The 20,733-nt window shown below is 53.5% G+C and overlaps 2 protein-coding genes across 3 annotated transcripts; one reads left to right on the plus strand and one right to left on the minus strand.

The window, feature by feature from the left end:
* Positions 1-253: 253 nt before the first annotated feature.
* On the plus strand, positions 254-15,726 carry Wrap73 (WD repeat containing, antisense to TP73). Its single transcript, NM_001014262.1, has 12 exons — positions 254-346; positions 2,860-3,012; positions 4,034-4,150; positions 6,222-6,294; positions 9,035-9,138; positions 9,680-9,766; positions 9,906-10,040; positions 10,163-10,240; positions 11,495-11,600; positions 14,141-14,266; positions 14,996-15,187; positions 15,436-15,726. The coding sequence occupies exons 1-12, from the start codon at positions 278-280 to the stop codon at positions 15,579-15,581; spliced, it is 1,386 nt and encodes a 461-aa protein (NP_001014284.1). The 5' UTR covers positions 254-277; the 3' UTR covers positions 15,582-15,726.
* A 505-nt stretch (positions 15,727-16,231) lies between these two features.
* On the minus strand, positions 16,232-19,439 carry Tprg1l (tumor protein p63 regulated 1-like). Of its 2 annotated transcripts, NM_001110318.2 has the most exons (4): positions 18,997-19,439; positions 18,733-18,909; positions 17,965-18,118; positions 16,232-17,274 (listed from the first exon to the last, which is right to left on the minus strand). In NM_001110318.2, exons 1-4 carry the CDS (start codon positions 19,269-19,271, stop codon positions 17,080-17,082), a joined length of 801 nt encoding a protein of 266 aa, NP_001103788.1. In that variant the 5' UTR covers positions 19,272-19,439; the 3' UTR covers positions 16,232-17,079. The 2 variants fall into 2 exon arrangements, with proteins under 2 accessions (NP_001103788.1, NP_001258014.1); NM_001271085.1 differs by lacking the exon at positions 17,965-18,118.
* Between the last annotated feature and the right edge of the window lie 1,294 nt (positions 19,440-20,733).

A 20,733-nucleotide genomic window follows, 5' to 3' on the forward strand; every position in this document is an offset into this window, starting at 1 on the left:
GTATGTCTCAGGTAACATTTGGGAACATACTTATATTGTGATTCATCTATAGTCAGAATTTAGCCTTCCGTTTCGCGGCTTGCTCCGAGATCCTCTACGGCTCAAAGGCGCTCGGCCCCTTTAAGACGCGAGCTCGGACTTCCCGCCCCATAATGCCGCGCGGCCGCTCGAAGTTCCCATTGGCTGCTGCTCGCTTCCGCCCCCGTACTTCCGGCCGCTGCCCGCGGCGGTTGCGGGAGGTACCTCTGGGCCTGGCTGGCCCCGGCTGGCGGTGGCCATGAACTTCTCAGAGTCATTCAAGCTCTCGGGCCTGCTCTGCAGGTTCTCCCCGGACGGCAAGTACCTGGTGAGCCGCGGCGCGCGGGGCGGAACCTCAGCGTGGGCGCGCGACACGTGCAGGGGTCTGGGGCGGGTGGAAGCGGGGAGGGAAGGGGGCCCGAGCTGGGCGGCCGGGGCGGTGGGGGGTGTGTGTGACTCGGGCCGAACTTGGAGGTGGGGAGTTGGGGCAGGCGGAGGGGTTTCGGCCTGGACGAGAGAGAACCAGATGATCAGGGAAAACGAACCTGAAGCAGGAGAGGGACCCAGGCAGGTGACTAGGGTGGAGCAGGTGGCCTGGGCAGAGGGGGGATGGAGGTGGGGTTGCTATTCTGGCAGGTGGTCAGGGTAAGGAAGGAGGACCTGGAGCAGGTGGCCCGAGCTGGGTGGGTGCCAGGCACCCGGCTCCAGTTTCCCTTCATCAGAGTTGGATAAGGTGACGCTGCTTTCACACATTTGAGGGCACAGGGGACGGCAGCTCATTGTTATTTTGTATGTTTTCTCGCCGGTGAGCTGGTTGAACGGTTGCCTCCTTTGTGAAACTCACGACCTCTCCTCCATCACATGCAGATGGTTTAAATAACTTTCAGTGCCAGGGTTGGATGTTAGCTGTCCACTCTTTGGGTGACAGGACAGTGCTCAGATGAGTGTTTGTATTTGAGGTTTCAAAATACACCAATACGACCATTGTGCATTCGCAGTAGGCAGACGCTTGACGTTAGGAAGCCATCAGGAAAAACTCATGTCTTATAAAGACTGTGGTTCCCTGCCAGTCGGGTAGCTTGGCTAGTAACGGTACCTGCCACCAAGCCTGACGACCTGAGTCCCATCTCCAGGACCCAAATAATGGAAGGAGAGAACTGTCTCTTTCATGTTGTCCTCTGACCTCCACATAAGCCTCGACTAGTGCCTGACCCTTCTCACATACAAATGCAATCCTAATTTTTAACAAGCTTCCTTTCATTAATCTATCATTCTCTTTTAACTGACGGGTGCCATTCATGAATGAATGAATGAATCAGTGAATGAATGAATGACACGGTTTCTCTGTAGCTCTGGCTGTCCTGGAACTCAGTCCGTAGACCAGGTTGTCCTTGAACTCAGAGACCTGCCCTCTTCTGCCTCCAGAGTGCTGGGATTAACAGAGCATGCCACCATGCCTGGCCATGTTGATTCTTAGCTCTCATTCCTGCTGTGTTGTTCAGGCCTTGAGACATCCTTTCCCCTCCTTATGTATCATCCTAACAATGTAGAAAGTGTCAGGATAGAGGCGGCTTAGCAGAGAAAGTACTTCCATGCACACATTGATACATTTTACCTTTTTCCAAATGCCTCCAGAGATTAGGGTTGCTTTACTGTCCTGAAAGTTTTAGTGAACAGCAAAGAAGTTGCATTTAGTTATCTGATATTTGCCCACTCGTGAAAATATTGTGAAACCCTTGAGAATTGTCTCTTTAAAGTCTTTGCCTTAAATCCTGGGCAGAGCAAGTCCATGTTTCCAATGTCCATGTCTTTAGTGGTTCCTAAGGAATCCATTGTAACTTGTCACAGCTCACTAAACTCTTAAATGTGAAAATACAAGTCCTCTGATAGGTCCTTGTTCTGATCTGCACTTGTCCTCCTTCTCTCTTTCCACAGAAGACAAATGTGGCTTCATTTAAAAAAAAAAACAAAAAAAACCCCAAAAATGTCCATGTGTGCACCATAGGCATGTGTGTGTGTCAGTGTGTGTCAGTGTGTCTGTGTGCGGGTGCCACAACATACATGTAGAGGGCAGAGGACAACCCCCAGGGCTATTCCCTACCTTCTACCTTGTTTGAGACAAGGTGCAATGCGTACTTCACTGCACACACCAGGCCAGCTGGCCCACATGCACCTGCCTCTGCGTCCCCTCTGCCTCCTCGTAGGACCTAGGATTCTAAGCAGGTGTACACAGTTTTATGTGGCTTTTGTGCGTCCACACTTGTTTCTGAGGCAAGTGTTAAGTTCTTGGCATTTAGAATATGGTATAATATACAAAACTGACCTCACACTCAGAAAGTAGCTCCCAGTGCAGTGATTACAAGTGAGTACCATCTCTCTCTCTCTCTTTCTCTCTCTCTCTCTCTCACACACACACACACACACACACACACACACACACACACACACACACACACTGGCTTTTTTGAGACAGAGTTTCTTTGTGTAACCCCGGCCGTCCTGGAATTTACTTTGTACAGTTGGCTGGCCTCAAACTCAGGGATCTGCCTGCCTCTGCCTCCTGAGTGCTGGGATTGAAGGTGTGAGCCACCACCACCTGGTCAGTAATTTTTTTCATTAAATTTACTTGTATAGATTTGTAGGTTACAGTATGATAATTTAGTTATTGTATACAGTATGGAACTTTTAATTTTTTTTGTGCTCCAACTTTTATTTTTTTCTAACTCATTTTGCAATGAGCCTCATTAAGTATTGGTCCACACGAAACAGGAGGGAAGGAGATGGCGGCCAAGACAAGGCTCCCTGCCCTAGAGGAGATACTATCCCTTCCTCACTCTTTAGGCTTCCTGTGTCCAGTACCGGTTAGTGGTCCGGGATGTGACGACCCTTCAGATCCTTCAGTTGTATACATGCCTGGACCAGATCCAGCACATAGAGTGGTCAGCAGACTCCCTCTTCATTCTGTGTGCCATGTACAGACGGGGGATTGTGCAGGTGGGTACCATGTATCAGTGGTGTACAGATGGGCGCTACATGTCTGTGGACCTTGTGCAGGCGTGTGCCACTTAGGTATGTGATGTGTGTAGGCAGGCACTTGCCGCATATACATAAGACGCATGTACGTGTGTCCCGTGTGTGGATGAGGTACCTGCACTCAGGGGCATGTACGTGTGTCCCGTGTGTGGATGAGGTGCCTGCACTCAGGGGCATGTACGTGTGTCCCGTGTGTGGATGAGGTGCCTGCACTCAGGGGCATGTATGTGTGTCCCGTGTGTGGATGAGGTGCCTGCAGTCAGGGGCATGTATAACTAACGGGTCTGACTCTGTTACTGTAGCAGAACTAGAGTTAGGAAACATTCCCAGAAGTGTAACTAGGAAGGAGTTGGGTTTTGCAACCTTCTTTCAGGTTTAGGGGGAAATACAGTGAGGCTCAGCGTCGCTTTCTTGTTTTATATATATAATTTATTTTATGTGCATTGGTGTTTTATCCGCATGTATATCTGTGAGGGCGTCAGATCTGGAAGATACAGACAGTTGTGAGCTGCCGTACGGGGGCTGGGGATTGAACCGGGTCCTCTGGAAGAGCAGTCAGTGCTGAGGCAGCTCTCCAGCCCGAGTTGCTTTCTTTTAAAGTGTAATGCTCTCTAATAGTTTATCCAAATACTTCTGATGTGGAAAAACAAACAAACACCAAAACAGTAACTTGTCCTTAGTCTCTGAGCATGCTCTTTCAGAGTGGAGGTCTTGGCAGTGGCAGTGCAGTAACTTGGACAGGGTTCTAGAAAGTTCTAGGTTCTAGAAGGCACTGTTTAGTTCTTCACTAAGCCTAGCTAAATGAGGTCATAGGAATGGGGACGTGAGCAGACCCTTCAAAGATGCAATGCAGTGAAGTCACCAAGAAGTGCGGCTTGTAGCCACTGGATGACCTGAAGTGAGATGGTATATCCTCTGCCTCAGGGAGCCTTCCTGCATGGCGCAGCCAGTTTGCAATCCTGTGTCTCTTTTATGAATCAAGGTCTGGTCACTGGAGCAGCCAGAATGGCACTGCAAGATCGACGAGGGCTCTGCAGGGCTGGTCGCTTCCTGCTGGAGTCCAGACGGCCGCCACATTCTGAATACAACGGAGTTCCACGTAAGCTGGCCAAATGTAGCCCATTCTGTTCTCTGCCTAAAATAACCTGGGAATGTGAAAGTCTGGGTTCTGGAGCAGTATTCAGGTCAGAGTTCATAAACAGTAGAATTTTTTAAATCCTATTTTAAAGAAAAATCGGACATTAAAGGGGTTGGCAAGATGGTTCAGTGGATAGGGTTCTTGCTACCAAGCCTGGCCACCAGACTTCGATCCCGCGAATGCACGTGGTGGAGGGCGAGAACAACTTGTGAACGTTGTGCTCATACGCATGCTCCTGCTGCACAGTCAGTGTAAACAAAGAAAAGGGTTAGAGGCAGGGGGCTGGACCAGGTCTCTGCAGTGCTTATGCTAACCTCTTAAAGGGACATGTGGCCCGGCCATTTTGGAGGCCTATTTGGGTGTTTTCTAGACAGCTTTGGCCAGCAGTCTTTATGCTTATGGAGTTCTGCAGACCATGGTTCAGCTTCCAGATCTCATGGACTTGAACTCAGCCCCTCAGTTAATGGCCCAAAGTTTACCCTCTGTAAAGTTTATGGACCATTTTTAATGACTTCTGTTCAGTGTTACACACACTGAAATGGAACTGAAAAGGGCATTTGAACAGAGAGCAGACTGTACAGACTGCCTGGGGACACTGTTAACCTCCTGCTAGTCATAGCCACTGTGCCTGTGGCATCAAAGTGAACGTCAGTGTCCTGTGAGGAGGAATATGTCATAGCAAGGGGACCCTGAAAATGTCCCCACCCTTTTTGTTGTATTGAGACAAGATCTCACTGGCCTGGAGCTTACCATGTAACAAGGCTCGCCTCAAACTCAGAGAGCTGCCTGCCCCTGCTTCTTGACTGCTGGGATTAAAGTAGTCACCAGCCCTACCTTATCCCCAGATTGTAGATTTTAGCTTTTTAAAAGTCCCACCGACTTCCTTTACCACCAGCCATGCTTGGTGACCAGGAGGTGACCCTGTGAACATGACGGATTCGAGAGTGGACACGTGCTTAGAGCCAGACGTTAGGACAGTTAGATCACTGTGCACCCTTCTGGAGGCGGGAAGTCCATATGAGGGAGGCCTGCCTCCCATGAGACAAGAAGACGACAGTTGAATTGTGTTGCTGGTGCCTGATCCAAGGAAGACACTTCCACTCACTTCCTAGAGCACCTACAGCCTTGAGAGCCTGCTGGCTTCCAGAGGGCACCTTTGGCTGCATTGCACAGGCCATTTTCTCCTTTTTTGGAGAGTCTTGGGGTCCTGATGCTTATGACGCTGTGTGGTTTTCAGCAGTTCACAGATTACTCAGGTATACTGTACATTACCCCTCCTGGAGGCGTAGGTGCTGTCTCGTCCTTGTAAGGAAAGGCTTGCTGGAGCACACTCAGCTACATCTGCTCTGGGTACCTGAGTTGTGAGGAACCCTGTGGCCTTGGCCTTTCCTACACACTTGTGGTGGCAGAGGCTCCCGCCCGCCTGGTGTGGAGGGATGTGTGCAGCTTCCCGAGGATTTACATCAGGATTTGAAATGGCTGCCAATCTAGGAGCACTAAAGAGACATTGCATCGTGGGTGTTTTGAAATTGTTGGGAGTGTGTGCTCCTGCGTGTGCGAGCTCATGTGTTGTGGATGTTGGGTGTGTGTGTGAGCTCACGTGTTGTGGATGTTGGGTGTGTGTGTGAGCTCACATGTGTGGATGTTGAGGTCTCAGTTACTCTCCACCTTGTATTTTGAGTCTTGTATGTCTGTCACTTGAACCCAGCGCTCTCCAGTTCTGCTAGTGCAGCTTGCCTGTGGCTGGGATCATAGGCAGGCCACCACACCCCCTGGCATGGGCAGGAGGGCTGGGGCTCCAGACTCACTCCTCCCTTGAGCAGTAAGGCTTCCCCTGAGATCTCCCCAGCCCCACACTGTGGGCTCAGTTGTCACCTGGTGATTGGTGACAGTCTGCTCTCATGGCTGCTTTGTGTACTGAAGTAAACTTCATGTGAGTGTACAGTGTGGTCCATTTTATCCTCTCCAGCTTTAAGGGTCTTTGCAAAGATGGGAAGCTTCCTAATCCCTTCTCTCCCTTTCCCCCTGGCAGCTGCGAATAACCGTCTGGTCCCTGTGCACCAAGTCTGTATCTTACATCAAGTACCCCAAAGCCTGCCAGCAGGGTGAGTCTGCCCTATACAGTCTCCTAACTGTCAGGGAGTGTGAATGAAGGAGCCACAGCAGCAGCACCCCTCCCCCCAGCCTCCATCACTGGGCACCCCTCCCCTAGCCTCCATCACTGGCCACCCCCTCCCCCCAGCCTCCATCACTGGCCACCCCCTCCCCCCAGCCTCCATCACTGGCCACCCCCTCCCCCAGCCTCCATCACTGTGTACCCCTCCCCCAGCCTCCATCCCTGGGCACCCCTCCCCCCCAGCCTCCATCACTGTGCACCCCTCCCCCCAGCCTCCATCACTGGGCACCCCCTCCCCCCAGCCTCCATCCCTGGGCACCCCCTCCCCCAGCCTCCATCCCTGGGCACCCCCTCCCCCAGCCTCCATCACTGTGTACCCCTCCCCCCCAGCCTCCATCACTGGCCACCCCCTCCCCCCAGCCTCCATCACTGGCCACCCCCTCACCCCAGCCTCCATCACTGGCCACCCCCTCACCCCAGCCTCCATCACTGTGTACCCCTCCCCCAGCCTCCATCACTGGGCACCCCCTCCCCCAGCCTCCATCACTGGCCACCCCCTCCCCCAGCCTCCATCACTGGCCACCCCCTCTTCCCAGCCTCCATCACTGGCCACCCCCTCCCTGTGTCTCTGTGAGATTCCCTCCATGCATTTCCTTGATAACAGGAGCTGTGGAAAGTAGATAGAAATTGTCCTGGGAGGAGACCCTTTATCTCCATTCAGACAGACAGACAGACACTGTTTCCATTAGAGTTTGGTAGAGCTTGCCTAGCTGTCAGCATTTTTTCACTAACTTTTTTTTTAGTTAAGATTTATTTTTAAGGCGTGTGCATGCGTGTGTGCATGCATGTGTATGTGCATCTGTGAGTGTGTGTGTGCATTTGTGCACCTGTGTGTATGGGTAATGTGAATGCAAGTCGAAGCTACAGTTTTGGGTTCTGGCGTCAGTTTTCTGGAAAAGCCACACAAGTCTTTAACCAGTGAGCCATGCCAGCTCAGCTTACTAGGTCTTCTGTCAGGGGATGACATCTGTCTGGCATCACCTCTGAGCACCCAGAACAGGGAGAGGACAAAGGAGCCCCTTCCTTCCATTTGAACCTCACTGCCCCGGGAGGAGGAGGAAGGCTGGGCTGAATGCATGGCGGGTGGTCGTGCTGCCTGCCCTTGAACCCAGAAAGTACCAACTTTAGAGGGGCACACAGTAGATGTGGGGCACACAGTGGGTGTGGGGCACACAGTGGGTGTGCTCCTCTTTGCTTTGTTGTTACAGGATTTACAGATCACGTTGGACAGAAAGGCACTGTAGGTCTGTTGTGGTCTTAGGTGTTACTGTATCTAAAGAACGTCTGGTTCTGCTGGTTCTGGGTGAAGGTGTTCCTCTAGTCTGTCATTTGAAGTTGTTCTTGTTGTTTTTTTGTTTTGTTTTGTTTTCTTGATTTTGTTATTTATTTTTAATTTATATGAGTACACTGTAGCCATCTTCAGACACACCAGAAGAGGGCATCAAATACCATTACAGATGGTTGTGAGCCACCATGTGGTTGCTGGGATTTGAACTCAGGACCTCTGGAAGAGCAGTCAGTGCTCTTAACCACTGAGCCATCTCTCCAGCCCCCTGTTCTTGTCATTCTTGAGGCCTTGACCTCAGGCTTTTTACACTAATGCAGGCCTGGCAAAAATTGCTTAATGTTTTTAAGTAGATATTCCTGAATATTCATTTTAATGTTAGTTATTTGAAATGACAAGTTCAGACAATGGCTTAGCACTTAAGAGCATGTGCTGCTCTTCCAGAGGACTCTAGTTCAAGGCCCAGCCCCCAGGCCAGGAGGCTCACAACTGCCTCTAACTTCAGCTCCAACAGGAAGGGGCTCTGCCGTCCTCAGCAGGCCCCCTGCAGGCTGTGCACAGATACAGATACATACGTCCACTATTAAAAATAATAAAATAAATCTAAAAGCAAAAACGAAATGCAGTAGCAGAGCTGGCTCAGGGTATGAAGTGCTTGTTGTGCAAGCAGGAGGACATGAGTTCAAATCTCCAGACCTACAAGAAGGGCCAGACACAGCAGCAGAAGTCTGATCCTAGTGCTCCCACATCAAGACGGGAGGTGGAGACTGAGAATCCCAGAGCTCGCAGGCCAGCTAGCCTGGCTTGTACAGTTGCAAATAAAAGGTCTGCTGCAAGCAAGGTGGATGGGGATAGACACCCAGGGTTGTCCTCCTAACCCTCATACGTACCCTTGCCACGGATTCACACACATGCACCACCACCACCCACACACACTTGCCCATGCACACACCCGCTGCACACACTCACGTGCGCACGCACTCACGCACACATGCACTCACACACACACGCACTCACGCGCGCGCGCGCACACACACACACACACACACACACACACACACACATTTGCAGCTGCAAGCTGGTTTTTGACCATCAGGTGTGTCCTGTCGTTTCCTATGTGAAATATGAACCCCAACCCCCCACCACCACCCCCGCTAAGTGACATTTGTGCCTGGTTAAGGATCAGGTCTTGGGTCTGATTCTATATAAATCCTCTCCTTGTCTGCAAGAGGGCTAAGGGCTGTGCTTGTCATATGACAGTGCTTCCCATGTCACAGTGTCCCCTTCTCTTGATCGGTCCTCTTCCCTGTCCCTTTTAAAAACGCACTGCCGAGCTCTGGTGCTTTCCCACACTCTGGTTCCAGTTTACCCTCTCTCCCCACAGGACTGACTTTCACCAGAGATGGCCGCTACCTGGCCTTGGCGGAGAGGCGAGACTGCAGAGATTACGTGAGCATCTTCGTGTGCAGTGACTGGCAGCTCCTCCGGGTAGGGCCATTTTCTGCTGCTGGCTGGGAAGTGGGGTAAAACCAGAGTTCCTGATGATCCCAGAGGCTGTCGAAGCCCTGGGGTAGACTGAATGATGGGGTTTCTATGGCCAGGGGGCAGGGGTCATTGGAAGTTGGCATGTTGACATGGACTTTGAACCCTCTTCTTTGCGTAAGGGAATTCCTCCCTGGGAGGAGATTGCCACAGAGCTGTGGCACGGAGCATCCACCATCCATACCCACAGCTTCAGGCCCACAAATGCGTTTCAGTGTCTGTGTTAGAGAACACCTGAAGGGGCCGACTGGGGAGGCTTGCCAGGCAAGGCTGGGGAGAACAGCACAGGTGCCACGGGGATGGCATGAGGGGACGAGGCCGTGCCCAGAGGGGCTGGCACACTGTGTGCGCTCACAGGACAGCACTCTGATACCTTGTCTGTTGCTGCACATAAAATGACACAGGAGCCAAGAGCATGTTATAAAATAAGCACACCACCTATCTAAGGAAATGTTCTCAGACTGTCATGTCTCCTCTTGTCCGGAAGCACTTTGACACAGACACCCAGGATCTCACAGGGATCGAGTGGGCCCCGAATGGCTGTGTGCTGGCAGCGTGGGACACCTGCTTGGAGGTATAGCACTTGGCCAGCAGCACCCTTTTTCAAGAGAGTTCACCTGCAGGTACCTTGTGTGCTCTCAGTGCAGTGAGCTGCTGGGTGCGGAAGCGCTGCTCGCAGGGGCCCGTGACACGTCTAAATGTCTCACCTGCAGTACAAGGTTCTGCTATACTCCTTGGACGGCCGCCTGCTGTCAGCATACTGTGCCTATGAGTGGTCCCTGGGCATCAAGTCTGTGGCGTGGAGTCCCAGCAGTCAGTTCCTGGCCATTGGGAGCTACGATGGAAAGGTAGGGAGTGGCTTGGGGCACTGCAGGCCACCAACTCCATAAGCTGTAGGCCAGTTCCATGAGCGGCAGGATGCCGGCAGGCTGCGAGCTGCCCGCAAGTCATTCTCACCATTCCTTCCCAGGTGCGCCTCCTAAATCACGTGACCTGGAAGATGATCACGGAGTTTGGGCATCCTGCAGCCATTAATAATCCCAAGACAGTAAGTCTGCGTCCTCCTCCACCTGGGCACCGCGGCTTCTCCAGTGCGGTGAGCTGCCCTTGACCTTCCTCAGTTGCTGTGACGTCGTCTTCCCTGTTCTGCCCCTCATCCCCTCCTTGGTCAAGGGCATGTGGAGTCCAGGCTCCTCTGTGGACTGCACCTCTGTCCTCAGCAGATCCTTGGGGAGACATGGGCCATCCTGCCAGAGTAGAGCACACAGACGAGCAGAGAGGGCCGGAAGAGCTGGTCTGTGGATCGACACGAAGGTGGGCAGCCCAGGCCCAGGAACCAGGAAGTGCAGCGGTGAAGGCACAGTCTGAAGCCCAGGAGTGTTGAGTCCTCTTATCCTCTGTCAGTGGTCTGGACCAAGGACAGATTTCTTCTTCCCTTGGACAAGGAAGGGCCAGGGCCATAGCCCAGGGCTCAGTTAGCTGCCCCAGAGCCTATGTCAGCAGGACCCTGTAGGAAGGAGAAGCTGGGCAAGGGTAGGCTTTAGTCTGGCTGCTCCTCCAATAGCAGTAGCTGACCATGGCCGCAACACAGGTTAGAGATGACAAGGCCGGCCAAGCAGGCTGCCAATGTTTGCCTGTGCATCTAAGTCTCCACCGTGTGTTATGGCAGTATCTCTGCCTAGGACTGTGGTGTACCTACCTAACCTAATAGTGAGCTAGCCTGAGCCTCGTGTCACTGCGACAGAGTACTTGGGACAGGATCAACCTGAAGTTAAAGTAGAACGGGTTTGTTTTGGCTCCTAATGTCTGAGGTTTCAATCCACCACTTATTTTGGGCAGCATGTTGTAGTAGGGACCAATGGCAGAGCTGAGCTGAGTTGAGCTGACCTACAGCTGCTCTGGCCAGGAAACCGAGAGGAAGGACGAGAGGTCCCAATATGACCTGCCTTCCCCCACATACGGGCCTTTAAGATTCACACTAAGTGCCAAGATCCAGCCATTTGCGCTCCACAGCCTTGCTGTCGCTCACTGTCCTCTCCCGGCCTGCTTTTCTCCCTCACGCTGACAGTGCACACACAGGCCACTGCTGCACAGGTGTGACCTGGTCTCCCATGTGAACAGCCACGTGGGCAGCCTGGCCAGCAGGACTGAGGTGGCAGCTGAGCTGTCCTTCACTGCAGAGGGTCAGACTGGCTGCTGCTCTTCCCAGAGACCCCCGTGTCAGGCACTTAAGTTGGACCACAGCCCGCTGGGCTCCCTGGCTCTTGCACAGACTGGCTAATGGCCACATCGTGTTTTTCAGGTGGTGTATAAGGAAGCTGAGAAGATCTCCCAGCTGGGGTTGGGCCACCTGTCCTTCCCACCACTCCGAGCAATGGCTGGTGCCCTCTCGACCTCAGAGAGCAAATGTAAGCAGGAGAAGGCTGTGTCTTCCATGGGAGAAAACTTTTTTTTTTTTTTTATTAGATGAGACTCCTCTGTCCACATGGGTCTCAGCGGCTGCTTGTTTGGGTCAGGGAGATTTTTACAAGGGGTGGCAATCCTGCATCATAGAGATCTCAGATGCTCTCCTGTGTGCAGCGTAGAGATCCCAGGTGCTCTCCTGTGTGCAGCGTAGAGATCACAGGTGCTCTCCTGTGTGCAGCGTAGAGATCCCAGGAGCTCTCCTGTGTGCAGCGTAGAGATCCCAGGTGCTCTCCTGTGTGCAGCGTAGAGATCCCAGGTGCTCTCCTGTGTGCAGCGTAGAGATCCCAGGTGCTCTCCTGTGTGCAGCGGAGAGATCCCAGGTGCTCTCCTGTGTGCAGCGGAGAGATCCCAGGTGCTCTCCTGTGTGCAGCGTAGAGATCCCAGGTGTTCTCCTGTGTGCAGCGTAGAGATCCCAGGTGCTCTCCTGTGTGCAGCATAGAGATCCCAGGTGCTCTCCTGTGTGCAGCGTAGAGATCCCAGGTGCTCTCCTGTGTGCAGCGTAGAGATCCCAGGTGCTCTCCTGTGTGCAGCGTAGAGATCTCAGGTGCTCTCCTGTGCGCAGCAGAGAGATCTCAGATGCTCTCCTGTGTGCAGCGTAGAGATCTCAGGTGCTCTCCTGTGTGCAGCGTAGAGATCACAGGTGCTCTCCTGTGCGCAGCAGAGAGATCTCAGATGCTCTCCTGTGTGCAGCGTAGAGATCTCAGGTGCTCTCCTGTGCGCAGCAGAGAGATCTCAGATGCTCTCCTGTGTGCAGCGTAGAGATCTCAGGTGTTCTCCTGTGTGCAGTGTAGAGATCCCAGGTGCTCTCCTGTGTGCAGCGTAGAGATCTCAAGTGCTCTCCTGTGCGCAGCAGAGAGATCTCAGATGCTCTCCTGTGTGCAGCGTAGAGATCTCAGGTGTTCTCCTGTGTGCAGCGTAGAGATCTCAGGTGCTCTCCTGTGTGCAGCGTAGAGATCCCAGGTGTTCTCCTGTGTGCAGCGTAGAGATCCCAGGTGCTCTCCTGTGTGCAGCGTAGAGATCACAGGTGCTCTCCTGTGCGCAGCAGAGAGATCTCAGATGCTCTCCTGTGTGCAGCGTAGAGATCTCAGGTGCTCTCCTGTGCGCAGCAGAGAGATCTCAGATGCTCTCCTGTGTGCAGCGTAGAGATCTCAGGTGTTCTCCTGTGTGCAGTGTAGAGATCCCAGGTGCTCTCCTGTGTGCAGCGTAGAGATCTCAGGTGCTCTCCTGTGTGCAGCGTAGAGATCCCAGGTGTTCTCCTGTGTGCAGCGTAGAGATCCCAGGTGCTCTCCTGTGTGCAGCGTAGAGATCCCAGGTGCTCTCCTGTGTGCAGCGTAGAGATCTCAGATGCTCTCCTGTGTGCAGCATAGAGATCCCAGGTGCTCTCCTGTGTGCAGCGTAGAGATCCCAGGTGCTCTCCTGTGTGCAGCGTAGAGATCCCAGGTGCTCTCCTGTGTGCAGCGTAGAGATCACAGGTGCTCTCCTGTGCGCAGCAGAGAGATCTCAGATGCTCTCCTGTGTGCAGCGTAGAGATCTCAGGTGTTCTCCTGTGTGCAGTGTAGAGATCCCAGGTGCTCTCCTGTGTGCAGCGTAGAGATCTCAGGTGCTCTCCTGTGTGCAGCGTAGAGATCCCAGGTGTTCTCCTGTGTGCAGCGTAGAGATCCCAGGTGTTCTCCTGTGTGCAGCGGAGAGATCCCAGGTGCTCTCCTGTGTGCAGCGTAGAGATCTCAGGTGCTCTCCTGTGTGCAGCGGAGAGATCTCAGGTGCTCTCCTGTGTGCAGCATAAAGATCCCAGGTGCTCTCCTGTGTGCAGCGTAGAGATCACAGGTGTTCTCCTGTGTGCAGCGTAGAGATCACAGGTGTTCTCCTGTGTGCAGTGTAGAGATCTCAGGTGCTCTCCTGTGTGCAGCGGAGAGATCTCAGGTGTTCTCCTGTGTGCAGCGTAGAGATCCTCCTGTGTGCAGCGTAGAGATCACAGGTGCTCTCTTGGGAAGCCTGCCTTCCCTCCCTGCTCTGTAGTCTCTGAGGGCGTGCCTGCTTGGAGGGTGGCAGGCAGCCAGGGTTTTGGTTGCTCACAGTGCCATGTACTTACTTAAGCATCTGTTGGTTGATAGTCCCTGACTCCCAGCTGGAAAAGGGGGACCATCTGTGCCCCGAGATGCTGGAAGCGGCTAGAACGGCCAGATGTCCAAGCAGCTGGGAGTAGCTCAGACAGCAGACCTGAGCAGGTTTATACCCTTCCTTGGGAGCTCCTGACTGCACTCTTATCCCCACTTGGGGCCCTGAAGGCCCTGGAACTGTTGTCCCCTAGGGACGTGTGACTAAACCTCTTAACAACAGCTGTGCTCTTCAGCCTTCCAGCCGGCAAACCGTTCTTTGCATGCATCTCGGCAGGCAGGCAGCCTGTACTCCTTTCCTCTCTCTCTGCCCTCTCCCCTTGACCCGTGCCCTCAGCATGTCCTCCTCCTCCCTGTCGGTGTTGCAGATGAGATCGCCTCAGGACCAGTTTCCTTGCAGACTCTGAAGCCGGTAGCTGACAGAGCGAACCCCAGGATGGGTGTAGGGATGCTGGCTTTCAGCTCAGACAGCTACTTCCTGGCATCAAGAAATGGTCAGTGTGACACTCATAGGCAGGGTCCGCTGTTCACAGCCCCTTGACACCAAGAGTAGAGATAATGGAGAAACAGCTCGGGGCAGCTGTGTGCTCTTCTCCCTGATTTTCTGTGGAAATAGACATTCTGCACAGCATTGCCTGGCTGCCTGACTGCCCCCTCCTGCACACCTACCTCACTGTGCAGGAACAGAGGGCCAGCACTGACCTCTATGGTTCTGGATTTATTTGCATTTTGGGGGGTGCGTGCCTTTTTGATAGTTTGTCTTTTTTATTTACTTTATATCCTGACCACAGCGCCCCCTCCTTCCTCTCCTCCCAGTCCCACCCTTACAAGTCCTTCCCACCATTGTCCCCTCTCACTCTCCTCAGAGGACGACTCCCCACCCCCACCCTTGGTTACCACCCCAGCAAGACCTAGGCACATCCTCTCCCACTGAGGCCCAACTAAACCCAGGTAGGGGAAGGGGATCCAGTGGCACCAGCTGGACCTAGGCCCCCTACATGTAGCACACGTGCAGCTTGGTCTTCATGTAGATCCCCTAACAAGTGGAGTGGGGGGGCTGTCTTGTTTGCACTTTTTACATCTACAGATGTAAAAACCACAGGAAAAAGAAGGGTTGTGGCCTTGGGCGGCCTTTCCTTTGTTCTGGGTGCTGGTCCCAGAGAACAGCAGGGTTTGCTTCAGAGGCCAGCACTCACATGTGTCTTCTTTCTGCTTCCTTGCAGACAATGTCCCCAATGCTGTCTGGATCTGGGACATTCAGAAGCTGAAGCTGTTTGTGGTCCTAGAGCATATGTCTCCAGTGCGCTCATTTCAGTGGGACCCACGGCAACCAAGGCTGGCCATCTGCACAGGAGGAAGCAAGGTGTACCTGTGGTCCCCAGCAGGCTGTGTGTCGGTGCAGGTACCCGGGGAAGGTGAGCATAAGCCAGCACATGGTGGTCCAGCATATGCTGGCCTCAGGTTGATCTGCCATGTCATGCATTTGTGAAAGGTGCCCCTCCATATCTTGCAGGGCCTTGCCTAGAGTGTCCCTGACAGGAACCTACACCCTAAGCTTTCCTGGCTTTGTCTTCAGCCCTGGGGTTACCAGACTCCTCCCTCATCCACAGGCGCCCTCCCCACAAGTCCTACTTCCTAACCCTCTGGCCACCTGTCTCTCTAGGTGACTTTCCAGTGCTTGGACTGTGCTGGCATTTAAGTGGGGATTCCTTGGCCCTCCTTGGTAAGGATCACTTCTGTCTTTGCTTCCTGGAGACCAAGGAGAGGGGCACAGCCTATGGACAACGGGATGGCATGCCTAGGACCTGAAGGGAAACTGAGGCAGCAGACTCTGCAGACCCCCATATGAGGAACAGCTGTACAGGCTCTCTGGACAGGATGGACTATTCTGCCCAATTTTCTGTAAATATGTATAAAGTTATCATGTAAAATAGGTATTTGTTAATCCCTGGAACAGTGGTGGTCCTTTTCTTCAAGGCCTTAGCTCAGGGGTCCAAGGTCTGTCTTGGGAGGATGGAGTATCCTGAAGTAATGACAGCAACCTGCCTTATCATCCTTTGTTGTTCCCGAGCCGCTTCCAGTCAGTATGCTGTGGGACAGGGGTGGACGGTCAGCCCTCCTGCAGCTGCAAGGCCCCAACGTCTGCACCTGTCCCCATGTGAGCTGTGAATCCCACAACAGTTGGACAGGTCTCTCTGGCCTTGCATGCAAGTTCTGCAGGGAGGCCTGGGTCCCTGCCAGGAAGAGTGGAAGTGCTCAGCCTACCCAACATGCCTCTATCTCTAACAAGTGCCTTGAAAGCAGACAGACCAGCATGTCCACACTGGTGGCCATCTGAGTTTCTGTAAGGAGGACTGAGCTAGCAAGGGTCCACAGCCAGCCAGGTGCAGCCTCAGGCCTCAAGACAGTCTTTGGCACACCTGTTTTTGTGACAATAACTTCAAAAAGGAGCAACTCCATTTGGTTTTAATTGTCTTTACTAGAACAAAAGCACAGGCTGAAGACAGGTGCATCTGAGGTCACCTTTCCTCTTGAACAGGCCATGACATTCTGCTCACATCCATGCCGGTTAACTTAAAGCTAGAGGTATAAAGTGACATCTACAGTGTATTTGCAAGGCCAGAGCTACAGTGGCAAGCTGCATGTGGCTGCGCGCCAAAGCTCAGTGGTGCTCAGCGAGGCTCCCGGGCGCTCGCTGCTCTAAGCATGCACTTGGAAACCCAGCTCATCAGTCCCTTTTAAACAGAGACGGGATGATGTAGACCCACCACCAAGACTCGCGGAAGGGGCTACTTACCACAACCTGCATTAATTTATAAAGTGAGATCCTAAGTCAAACATTCACAGAAAGGCATATTCACTAGGAGCTGGCCAGGCAGACTGTCTTTCTTAGTGACCTGTCTGCTGGCTGTTATTATAGTTAGCATTTAAAAAAAGGGGGGGACTGAATTTTAAAATAGAGCACTTGGCGGGGAGAGTTAATGTGTGCATGTGCGGAAGCCGCTCCCTGCACTCTGCTGTATTCAACAGTCAACACTGCACAAGTGGGTGGGTACACCGTGCTTGGCATGCTGGAGGAGGGAGCGCATGGTGTTACAGAAGGAACACAGTGGTATGGGGGCAGCCGAGTCTGCCTGGCTGAGATCGTGTTGCCAAGGTGTCCAATATCCAACTAAATATACACGGTCCACTTGACTATTCTAACTGGACACATAACAGGACAATGCCCTTGTTCCTCCAGCCACGGTAGGTGTCGACAGGTGGCACACGGAGTCCCCACCACCTTGGTTTCCTGGGGCACAGCTGTCTAGAAGCCTATCTTGCCCCTGGTCATGGAGTAGCCCAGCTTGGCTTCATTGTTAATGAAGGACATCAGCCCCACGTAGGTCTCGATGAGGAGAGGGCGGTCCAGCACCAGCACGTTGTTCGCCTGCCCTGGCAGTGGGCTTTCCTTCTGGGCTTTCTTGACAGCTTGGATTAGGAGAGCCTTGAAGCTTTCCAACTTTAAAGAGAGAATAAACATGGAGTCTTACCCTCAAGCTAAGACAACAGTACTCCACGGGTAAACGAGGCTTCTGAGAAGTTCAAATCCTTCCAAACACCACATACTGATGACACCACTGATGACAGGCTGGGTTCTACAAGCTGTGTCATCAAGTGGCTCATCCTGAGTGAACAGGATGACGGGACCTGCCTCCCTGCCTCAAGTCCAGTCTAGAGGGTACCAGTCTATCTCTAAAGATGCAGTCGAGGGACTTGGCAGCCTGAGGCAAGGTGCTGCCAGCACAGCAGGCGGTAAGTCTTTTCTACAGACACACGTGCTTTGAGGTGGCACGGCACTAAGCACTAACGCGCTAACAGACATGCTGACTGACGGCATCACAGATGGAGGAATTTATTTGGACTATGATGTCACCAAGTGACAGGGCTTTCTCGGACCTACTGTAACCTGTCCAGTGCTCAGTGCCCCTCAGCACCCCTCCCTGGTACTCCAGCAGCCCTCGCCAAGCCTCACCAATCCTGTGTGCAAGCTCACCTCCCAATCCAGACTGAGCATCCTGCAATGGGATGGGGACTCCCTGTTCCTAAACAGCACCACCTAGCTTCCCACTGTGGAGCTGCACTTTTAGGGTTCACACTCTAGGGGCCTATAGCTGTCACTGCTAGGGACCACAGGCCTTGGTCTGCTTACATGGCACAGAGACGCTGTCTTCTCATCCATGCCAGCCATTGGGTGTTCTATGAAGGTGGCATAGGGCATGTTTGTAGACCAGGGGTTCCATCTGTTGATGAAAGAAGGGCGGCTCTGCTTGTCCCACTGAATGCGAACGCCAAAGCCTTCTCGCCTGATGGGGGACGGGGAGAAAGCCTTGCTTACCACAGGAATACAGACGGCATTGCACCAAGTTTCAGGGATTGCCAGGGAAGCTGAGGCTTGGTGTAACAATGTCACACACCTTCGAAGTGTAACAAGTCAATGTCTTGGTGATGCTGAGTCTTGTATACCGCCTATGTAACACAGTTCAACCCGGCCCAATTACAGCCGTGTTTGTTCTCAATGTTACTGAATGGTGCTTAAGTTTGTAGCCATTCGCTTCGTGGAGTCCCTATTCAAATAATTCTTTTATAGCAAGCCAACCAGCCCCTGAAGAGTGGCTGTTAGCAACGGATTTTAAGTACTACTGAGCACATGTCCTGTGTCTCCCTCCTGCTGGAGGTAAAATTCCCAGATTCCCTACACAGCTTTTGACAGTGGGCTCTGCTTCCAAGTATCTTAACGGTATTTAAATGAATGGATTTTAGTGCCTGCAGAGTGGCCAACTGTGCCAGCATCCCTTTCAAGAGGCCACACTGAAATCACCAGCTTCTACTTTAAGGTCCTTTCTACTGGTCCTCCTTGTGACCTTTACCTCACAAGAGAGTGGAACAATACTACTTAAGGATTCGCTGGGGCACCTACTTGTTGAGCGACTTTGGAGGAAACTGGAATTCTCCACAGGAGATGGTGTCTACTGCACTGAGCGCCACCCTGACCACCTGCTGACACTGAAGGCTGATGAAGTCATATTTGCAGATGAGCAAAGACTGGTCGGTGACCAGCACCAGCCGCTCCTTCTCGTTGTTCCAGTGGTCCACCCTGGAGGGAAGAGAGACCGCCCATCACCAAGGGCCCCGACCTCCCGCTTCCGCCCGGTGTCCCCACAGCGCCCTCGCTCTGGCTTACTCGGTCAGCAGCCACACCCCCTGGATCTCGCCGTCCTCCACGGGCCGTACCACGGCGCGGATCTCCTCCACCGCCTGCTCGATAGTGCCGGGTCGGAACACGAAGTACTCCTTGACGCGGGCGCGGCGTGTTGGGTCGTGGACGTTCAGCGGCCACAGAGTCTGGCGCAGCGGCGTGCCCGCCCCCTGCCGTCCGGCGCCCGCATCCTCGCCGGCCGCCAGCACCGCCGTGGGGCTCGTGCCTGCCGAGTCCACTGTGTCCCGCAGCTGTAGCATCACGCCGCCACCGGCCGGCTCCACCGACGGCCGCCGCCCAGCCGTCAGCAGCCGCGCCCCGCCCTCCCTCGTCCGCCTTGTGGTTGGCTGCGCTGCATAAGTCCCGCCTTCTGGACACGCCTCCAGCTCCGTCGGCTGCGTCTCACGATTGGCTTTTCGCCAAGTCATCTTCTGCGATTGGCTCGAGCGTGCTGCCGTTCTTAATTACGGCGGCCCACCCCGGGCCGGAAGCGGCCTCCACGAGCGGAGCCACTTCCTGTTTACAGGAAAGGCTACGAGAAAATGCGGGTCGCGGGTTCCGGACAGATGACGCCTTGGACTCGCGCAGAAGGCGGTGCTTGTGGCGCTCGCGCGAGGGGCGTTGCCCCGACAGTGTGTCCTCGCATTGGCTCGGTGCCTTTCACCTTCTCAGGGGTTATGATGCGCTTCTGGCTGTGGCGCTAGGCGGAGGTGTTCGGCGCACCTGGGAGCTGTGCGTGCCTGGGGTGTGTGGAAGTGTGGGCATGGGCGTGTACGAGTCTGAGGATTGTGGACACCCTGTGTCAGGGCAGCCCAGATAGAGGCTTCTCAAGAGTGCGCAGCATTCCTTGGGTGTGGGCACCGTGGGATGTGGCTTTGTAGGGTTTATGCACACTGTGGAGATACGGGTGTGTAGGTTAGAGATGGATGTCAGACATTTGTTCGTATTGGGCATGAAAACACACAAGTAAGCTACCACATCACTAAAGAGTGCTACTGTGGGGGGATGGGGTGGGGGGGTGGAAGGAAATGTCATTGGATACTCGGGCCCTGCAGCTCCTCCCTGGGACAGAAGCCCTTCCTAGCCCGTTTCCTCCATCCCAGCAGGTTCACAGTGGGATAATGGCTCCATTTAAGTGGATGGTGTATGTAGAGAGTTCATATTGGTCACATCCCCTGGCCTTTTCATGACCCAGGGCACTCCATGTGTCCAGATGCTGGACAGCCTGAACTCAGCTTTCCTTCTAGGAACAGCGCTGACCCCAAGTCATGCTCCATTGCACTGTCTTCAAATCCTCACCCAGGGGGTCACTTCTGGCGTCCCTGTTCCTGTCACGTTCCCTCTTACCCCACCCCCACCCCCAAAACCTTTTGCCTCCAGTATACTGCGTTCAGTTCTGGATTCCTGGTTCAAAACACCTCCCTGGGCAAGACTTGCAGTCCACCAGGGATCTGGGTTTGTTGCCTTCTGTGCTTTGTCACAGTCCTGTGCACACCACACCTGTCATACTGCTCTGTGTGTATCTGTGTGCACAGGTGCATGTGGAAGCTGTACTCGGGAAGGTTTGTGCTTCTACCCCCTTGCTTATGACAGGCATGTTGGACCCTCTAACCGAGGCAGAGTTCCTCCCACTGTTGTACACACTAGGGTTGAGGAAACAGATGAGTGTCTGCAGCCACACAGCCCCCTGAATCTGGAGGGAAACTCATGAAACACTCAGGA

This window comes from Rattus norvegicus, chromosome 5 (assembly GCF_021556685.1).
Source record: "Rattus norvegicus strain SHRSP/BbbUtx chromosome 5, alternate assembly SHRSP_T2T, whole genome shotgun sequence".
NCBI lineage: Eukaryota > Metazoa > Chordata > Mammalia > Rodentia > Muridae > Rattus > Rattus norvegicus.

Excerpts from the sequence above, each read along its gene's own strand:
- Wrap73 (NM_001014262.1), top strand. The coding sequence starts at position 278 with ATGAACTTCTCAGAGTCATTCAAGCTCTCGGGCCTGCTCTGCAGGTTC. Across the intron at positions 10,241-11,494 it reads CCATTAATAATCCCAAGACA|GTGGTGTATAAGGAAGCTGA; the intron begins GTAAGTCTGCGT and ends CGTGTTTTTCAG. Across the intron at positions 11,601-14,140 it reads CTCGACCTCAGAGAGCAAAT|ATGAGATCGCCTCAGGACCA; the intron begins GTAAGCAGGAGA and ends TCGGTGTTGCAG.
- Tprg1l (NM_001110318.2), bottom strand. The coding sequence starts at position 19,271 with ATGCTACAGCTGCGGGACACAGTGGACTCGGCAGGCACGAGCCCCACG. Across the intron at positions 18,119-18,732 it reads CCTCCAAAGTCGCTCAACAA|GCGAGAAGGCTTTGGCGTTC; the intron begins GTAGGTGCCCCA and ends GTCCCCCATCAG. Across the intron at positions 17,275-17,964 it reads AGACAGCGTCTCTGTGCCAT|TTGGAAAGCTTCAAGGCTCT; the intron begins GTAAGCAGACCA and ends CTCTCTTTAAAG.